The following is an 8,209-nucleotide window of genomic DNA, read 5'->3' as shown; positions in this document are numbered from 1 at the left end:
GCGTCGTGTGATATTTCCTCGCTGATCGTCCCGCGCTTGCGTAATCTACGGGGACGCGTTTCCGCGTTTCCTGCACACGCCGAGGGTTAGAGATGAGCTTCAACTAAAATTGAACAATTCCCGGCGGGATGTCATCGCTTTCTCCGCCTATGCCCGGACTGTTTGGTGAGTATACGCGCGAGCGCGCAATGGAACACGTTCTCCAACATGGGAGCGCGTACGCACCGAGCGGACAAACGAATACAGGCAACATTGCGGAGAGGCGTAGCAGAGGCAATGTATTCTACATAAGCTCGAGCAGAGTCCGGGCCAGGTTATAACCTATCCCCGTCGAATCCCAAGGGGGAGATATCTTTTAGCAATTTACCCCCGCTCGTAGCAGGCCGTGCTGCATACGTTACGCGCGATGCATACGTATCGTGCCGCCGCGCCGCTGGTTCGAGCGTAATGCGGCATCGTATCGTTGAACCTAAACGCATCCGGCGTATATGCATCGAGTACGAGCTCTGAACATAATGGGCTTGAGTCTCTCTAGTGTTGCCGCCGGTCAGACTCTGTCGGACGTTGCATATTTTGGAGTTGATCATAGATTCACGGATGCATACCTACCCGTCGAGATGGATTCGAGGAATCGAAGTGATACACCGGGTGTTGCATACGTTGCTCCGATACCGGCGGATCGTACTAGCGGAACTGTAAATATCGTGACGTTGTAGAATCGCGTACCGTTAATCTAAAACAATGCCTGCGTTAGCGTCTGGGGAATCGCGCTGCAGTGAATACGAGCGTTTGGCAGGGAGGAAAAAAAAGCACGATGAAACATTCTCCCGGTGGTACAGGTGGATGGATATTATCGGATTATCAAACGGACATATTGCAGCCGTGCAACACATGACGCTCGATCGTGTTAAGTTAATCGTGTTATTATTTAAAACGCGTTGTAGAGCGTGCCTGACTTTCAAACTCGATGATGTTTCCATAAATGTTTTGCAGCCGTTGCACAGATTGATGCTTCGCGGGAATGTTGGTTAATGTTTTTCGCCCACGCGATATCGCGAATCTCGATGAAAGAACGACGTTTCCTTCGTTCGTGCATCGACATCGGAATAAATCCGCAACCGGTTTTAAATAGAACTTTTTCCCTTTATCTCTCTGTATATCCGATTAACTTTGCTCCAAGGGACGACGAAATATCGATTCTTATATCGCGTGCTCTACTTGACACGATTTTTTCCCGAATTTCCGCTATCAAAAAATCGTCGAAACGCGTTCTCCACGCCCTCTTGTTTCGCAAAATTGCACGAAGGGGTAAAGGCAGTAGGAGTCAATTAAACGGAATGGTACTTGGAAAAGAGAGAGATAAAAAGTGGGGGAAAAAAAAAAAAGAAATTCAGTGGAATCGCGAAAACGAACGCTCGAAACTGTCCCCTACGAAGCAGTAGCTTGTACACACTGTGGAAAACATAGAAAAGTAGAAGGCGATAGATCAATCGAATCTCGGTATGGTAGAGTATCTCCGTTCTCGCGCGTTTACCGCAATACGTTGCCAGACACGAAGGAAACCGGAACAATATTTTACCCACGACGACCCGTGTATTCTCTCTAACGATCCTTCCTTCGTCCTGGCACGAATTTCCGTGCGTGCGAGCGCGAAAACCCAAGACACGGAAGAGATGGAAGTATATTGCTCGGTGGCAGGGGATCAAGGGGGTGGCATCGGACGAGAATTAATAACGGACGCGTGTATCGGTGATGTATCCTGGTCGTGTTCGGGGACTCCCCGTGGACTTTGCTGATGGAGATCTCGGAGGGAAGGGGTGGTTGCATTTGGGTGGCAGACGATGCTGACTGAACGTGCCACCGACTGAATTATTGTACGCGCGACCCTGTAAATCATAAAAACAACAAATTGCGCGCGGTCGAAGGGCGTGTGCAGAGTCGGTTCGTGTTCCTGGAAAAGCGTATACTCGCCAACCACCATGGCGTTTACGTATTTTTATACGGACATAGAGCAGCGAGCAGCGCCAGCAGTTTTCGAATCGATTGAAATATGGAGTCAGGGAGACGCTGGGCCAGCTTAATGAAAAATGGTAACTTCGGGGTAGCGGGATTCGCGCGTTGTACGATGCTCGTGTACATGCTTCAGGTTGAACCCCCTTGATCCCACTGAACCCTCGTCGACTGTGCGTTGTCACGCGACGCCCCCATCGAAATGTTTCCCGCCGAGCTGATCCACCGACTCGTCGTAGTCGTCGTCGTCGGGAAAGTTTCAGAGAATGGATATTAATGATCCCGCGACAGCGGATGCGTTAACGTAGAGGGAGAAAATGCTTGGTCGCGTATCGCGTATGCGTTTTCACGGGTACTTTGTCACGCGTGAAAATCTCGCTCCAACGTACATACACGCTCGCGTTCGCGTTCTTTCGAATATTTCACGAGTATGAATCGGAACGGCCTCGGATGCTATCGATTGAGGGGTAGAAATGCGGCACTGTTTGTTCAGAAATGTACATAGACGTGGAAACAAGTAATTGAATCGAATGTGCAAGGAAATCCCGCGTATCCATTCGACTGCAGAAGCAGATGACTGGAAGCTCCCGTTTACACGATCTAATACGGATTTGTCAGCACACGATTCCCAATCTCCCCAAAATCCGCTGAAATCGGCGATTATCGTGCGCAAGAGAAAGCCCGAGGCTCGAACTCCATTGGAGGTCGATCCAGTTTCCGACGTTGCGTCCTGTTAGATTTGGGCTTCCGGCCGTGGCACCCTCTCGAGGCATCGAATGGTAGGGTCGAATTGGGAGCATACCTCGGCTCGAACAATGCTGCCTCTAGCCAGATCTGTAAAGTCCTCTCAATTATGCGGCGATGCTAATTACTCGCGAGTGCGCACCGAAGAAGGCCCTTTAGCTCGTCCAACGGCCCTTCACAGGGCTCGGTCTACCCTTTCCTTCCCTCCTCGTTATATCGACCAAGGATGAAACCGAATCACGGGAACTCTCGATTGCTAGAGTTCTCGCCGTTTGCGCGATAGTTTTCGCCCCGACGTCCAACCACGCCACTGTAGCCCCCTCCCGGAAACTCGCGCGTCTTTTTCGCCGCGGCTTCCTACCCTAATCCGTACGAAATTTCGATACGAAACGAAAGATACGCGGGTTTGGAATTTTCTCGATTTAGTTAAAACCTCCGTTGTCTCGTCGGCGCCGCGCAACTTTTCCTTCCCTCCCCCCCCCTCTCTCTTCAATTCCAAGTTAAAAAGATTCAGATCAAGAGACTTAACGAAAGTTATTTAATAAGTAGGTAGGAGGTTCGGCGCGATTAGGATTACGTTGAATTTTGCGCGTTCACGTGCCCCGGCTGTGTATTCCTTTCTTTATACCCCGGTCTTGATTTTAGTTAACGACTTTCACCCTAACTGCGCTACTAAACGTGACCATACCGCAATGCTGCGGTAAATGAAAAGCAAACGCCGTGCTTGCTGCGGAGACCGAGGGATTGGCAAACATCGGTTTCGACGCGAGGCTGATGAAAAAAATTTCAATTAACCGATGCACTAGATCGGCGCGGGGGAGGGGAGACAGGATCGACGATGTACGCTTCTCGTACTCTCTCGCTAGCCTGGCCGAAAAAAAAGTGAAAATTAATTACTTCGTCGTTGACGCCAGAACCGGAAGAGGGATCGATCGTTTGCTTGATAGGATTAAATCGCGCGCCAGGCGTTTACCTTTTCCGCGTCCTTCTTTCCTTTTCTCCACTTTTTATTTTTTTTTCTTTTTTTCTTTTTCTTTTTCTTTTTTCGTTATTTTGATCGCGACGATACCGACGCATCGCTCTTGTCCTTTCCGGACGCTTTCGCTGATGGCACGCAACGGGAGATGATTACGTTGTTTGCGGTGGGAGAGTAGACTGTCTCACGAGCGAAATTCTTATTTCGATGTCTCCCCGTGGAAAAGGGATTTATCTCGACGCTGAAGGAAGGGTCGAAGTCTCGGAGAGATCCTCTCGCGAAAGTCGAGCGAAGCGGATTTTTATGTTCGCGAAAACTTAAATGGAATTATGTTTTAAATGAGGCTTAACGTTACGATTACGGTTATTACCGGGGTTATTACCAGGGTCTTACAGAGATCGTAAATTTATTATCAACGTTTGACTGTGTAATAGCCTTTGACGGTGTGACGAGTAGGTAGGCGAAACAAAGGATATTTTTTCATTTGACGCCTAATCACAGTGACGCCGGGTGGCGTAAAGCGCGGCACGCTCTCGTTACCGCGTATAAAAACTCGCTCTTATCACACTCAGAGTCGCTTGTTACGAAAACTACAATGAAACCATCCATCTCTCCAATTATGCTCTCCTCCGGCTTCTTCGTCCTTTATTTTCTATACACCTTCGAGCGTCCGAACCAATGTTCCCGAAACATTTAAACGATAAGAGACGCGAAATGCTAATTACCCCCGCTGAAAAGAATCCTGTTTACACGGTTCGCGTAGTTTCTATAGCAAAATTACTTCTACCTTCGTTCGGGGAGCACTGAAAATTGTAGCAAGACTTGGAAACTCCCCGGAGTGAACCGAGGTTTTGCAAGTAACTTTAATCGGGATTGAGAAAAGAGAAAAAAGGAAAAAGATTGTCCGCGGTATTTGCTTCTTTCGTTGCACAATCGTTGGTATTTTCGAGTAAATAGGGAGGAAAATAAAAAAAAAAAAGAGGGAACGATCGGATCGACGCAAGCAGACGTAACGCTCGTGTAACGTCAATAGACTACCTATCGATGGCGAGAACAAAAGAACTGTATTCGACAGCGTTGAGCGCACCTCAATAGCGATCCCCCGGCGGCTGACGAATTAAACCATCCATATTTTCCCTAAACCTGGATCCGCGTAATTGATGAAACGCTAGTTGAAGCGAGGCGTTAATTTTTTGACCCCTTCCAATTGTACGGGGGCGATGGCGCCGCAAGATTGGGGGTTGGGGGACTACGAGGCGCGCTGGCTGGATAGTTGGGCGCGATGTAACACAGTCGACTTCACTGATTGCCAATATGGCGGAGGGTATAGAGGACCGCGTCTCTCTATCTCGATCAGCGCGGATCCACAATGTGCCGCGGGCGTTAATTCCCCCGTGAAACGTATTGCACCCCCGCGATTCAATTGTTCCAGCTCCGCGACCACAGTGCTTCACGCTGCACCGCCGAGAACGAGTCGTATGCAGCTCATAATGATGTAATTTTCGAAGTGGTGGGCGTATCATTGTCGTTATCCCTCAGACGTGTTCATCGTCGGCACAAGTGAACTCGAGAAATGTGCAACACGCGAACATCTCGTTGGGCTTGTCTTTGATTGCGATTCTTTGCTCTCTTGCCCCCTCTATCTCTCTCTTCTTCTCTCTCTGACTCATTTTCACACTCGTTCTCCATCCGATAATTACGCGACGCGCAACTCTTGTTTTCCAAGCGATCTTCTTCGCGAACTTTTTAGTCGCGAGTCTCTTTCTCTCTCAAATTCGAGACAACGTATCGCCGTTCGCGAGAATAATTTCTTTCGTGATAAATAACGCGGATAGACGTATTTTGGTTGTTTATCGGTTTCGGCCCATGCGTTTTTTAAACGATACACGCGGGTACCGTGAAATCGCGATCATTTATTATGTATCCGTGCTATCATTCGTGTACACGTGTACGTGCGCGTTAAAATTTGATCAAAGCTCCCGAGCTTCCCAAAGCTCCGGTACGTTTTCGCCTTGAATGGAAAGAATAGGGAGCCGGTCTTTTGAATAATTCTGAAACCTAGGAATGTTTTATTTAAAACGATCATTGAACGGGATAACGAAGCTCTAAACGACCGCGAATGCAACAACGGGGAAATGGTCAACGGAACATCGATTTCGTTCTGTCACAAGGGCCATCGCGAACTCGCTGCCAGCCTTTCGTGTCATCGATTATTCAAGGCACCGCGTCACTTTCGTGGAAACGTTTTATCTCGATAATGCTGGTTAACCATCTATCCGAAGGTTGCTAACCCCGCAGGTTGTACGACACGCGATGGATACGAGAACACGTAACTGAAATAAGAGACTTTCAGCATCTAATGACAAGAATTGCGAGAAATTGTTCTATGCGCATGTCGCATTATGTTCTTTTGCTTTCAGATAAGCTTAGGCACCCACGTTTCGGTCAATGAAGTAGTCACGTATGAACCGCATCCAGATAATCCCAAGTCAACGCTTTTAACGCAACAAACATTCATTTCTATCCAAGGAGTGCCGCTCATCGATCATCTAGAGAGGCTACTGACGCTAACCATGGAACAGAACGCGAATAAGGTAAACTCTCTTATATTTTTTCCCAAGAATTTTCTCGTAGAATCGAATCGTTCGATTGGTGGTACGTCTTTCTTTTCGTTAGAGTATCCGTTCAACTGTGAATTCTTTATGAAATCTTTGTATCTTTTAGAAGGCCACGTCTCGATGATTAACCCAATCGATACTCTCGTAGTTTTCCATCGTGTCCAAAGATTTCGTAAGGGTTCGTTCCGACTTAGCCACCGAAGTCGCACAGATGCACAGGTGCGAAATGATAATTTTCGCACTGTAACGACGCGTCCTCGCCAAATTCCGTTTCAGGGCCGACAAGCAGTGGAATGGGTCATCGACAAACTCGACTCGAAATCCACAGACGACTTGCTTCTCCATGCGTGTCGTCAGCTGGACGATATTACGAATATCACGAAACAGGGCATGGAAGATATTCAGAACGCAGCGAAAAAATCGTTCGATGAGTTTCAGAATTTGACAGTACCTCCTCCGACTCAATCGATACCAAAGTTATAACAAAATGTTTCACGTTAGCTTCAATCTCTTTAACTAACGCTATGTAGATCTTCGATGGAACGATTGTAAGTGAAATAAAACTATTCGACCATTTCCCTCGCTATATCTCAGTATCGATATTCCAAAGGTACGCAAGGCAGGGAAAGAATTAGGAAATTTATATGCTACCATCTAATAACTATACAGTCGATGGTCATTGTGTAATAAGTTATACTAACAAGTGTATAAGAAACATATTGTTTCCATTAGCTTTTCTCGCAAACACTTAATCACGTCTTTTAAAGCGTGTTCTCTTGAGATATGAACAAGACAATAAGTGTAGTAGTTTTTTAACGAATAGAGATATATCAAGGTATCTTGAACCAGATTAATGAATTAAGGTTTATTTGATTCTTTATATACGAATGGAAAATAATATTTGTCAATCGTTCCGCAGAAGTCGCCTTAGTGAAAGAGATGTAGCTGGAGTAAGTAACGAAAGCGACTAAGGGAAATGACTGGCAGTATCACGATTTGGTCTCAGGGATCTGTTTCCGGAGACGAGGTTTTTTTAAAATTTAAAAGCTTACTTTTTTACCGGAAAAGTATGTTGAAGTGTAACGTGATAGTATTTGCAATGTAAAATATGATACGTATCGTCTATGAAGTTCAATATCTGCATATTTTATCAGAGTCTTACGTGTATAGCTTTAATTTTTCCTTGTATCTAATCGTGTAGAAAGCTTCACTTCGTGTACACATTTATAAGCGCGTGCTTCGTGGATATTCTTTTCCTCGTATTTAACGTGAATTTTCTTCGTCGTGTTTGATTCGTGTTAAACGTCGAATCAGCAAAATTCCTCTCTTCCGTAATTGACAAGCAAAACATATCGATGTGTTATTTATCCACGTCATTATCTTCACTCGAGATTTGCGCTGCAGTTGCAACGATAGTCACATAATTTAGCGAATATGCCAGATTCATATTATAAACAGACGTAACAAAGTCGATATTTTCAACCATGTAACGCTTATATCGTAGATATTTATATCAATTGTTTCAATTCCGAGCGTAGGTTTACCTGTTCCGATATTGTCGAATCGGAGATTAGAGAAGGTGAAATATATATCTATTTTTAAAGCAACAGGCTCACGTTACTTCCCGTCGTTGTTACGATTAAAGCGAATTCCACGTTATGTACGTATACCGTGGAACTCGCGATCGGACTGTGTTCGCGGGTGAGTTTGGTAACGGTCGCCCTCGACGGAAAGAAATAAGAAAATCCAGGTCCATCGTCAGAGGGAACGTTGTCCCAGGTGGTTTGTCGATACTCGTATCACATTTGAAATCGTGCCCCACGAAAACCCGATATCTTTCCCCGTCGCCCCTGTCCTCTTC

At 46.2% G+C, this 8,209-nt stretch overlaps 1 protein-coding gene across 2 annotated transcripts in view; it reads left to right on the top strand.

The window, feature by feature from the left end:
• slmo (PRELI domain containing slowmo) overlaps positions 1-7,955 on the top strand; it is a 13,828-nt gene extending 5,873 nt beyond the window's left edge. For both annotated transcript variants that reach the window (XM_017911092.1, XM_017911091.1), the window contains exons 4-5: positions 6,151-6,324; positions 6,625-7,955. In XM_017911092.1, coding sequence (XP_017766581.1) covers positions 6,151-6,324; positions 6,625-6,831 — 381 coding nt within the window. In that variant the 3' untranslated portion in view covers positions 6,832-7,955. The remainder of the gene's footprint in view (positions 1-6,150; positions 6,325-6,624) is intronic.
• The last annotated feature ends 254 nt before the right edge of the window (positions 7,956-8,209 follow it).

Source organism: Eufriesea mexicana, unplaced genomic scaffold (genome assembly GCF_001483705.2).
Source record: "Eufriesea mexicana isolate 0111107269 unplaced genomic scaffold, ASM148370v2 scaffold124, whole genome shotgun sequence".
Lineage (NCBI taxonomy): Eukaryota > Metazoa > Arthropoda > Insecta > Hymenoptera > Apidae > Eufriesea > Eufriesea mexicana.
The sequence above is the reverse complement of the archived record's forward strand: the minus strand, read 5'-3'. Positions and strand labels throughout refer to the sequence as shown.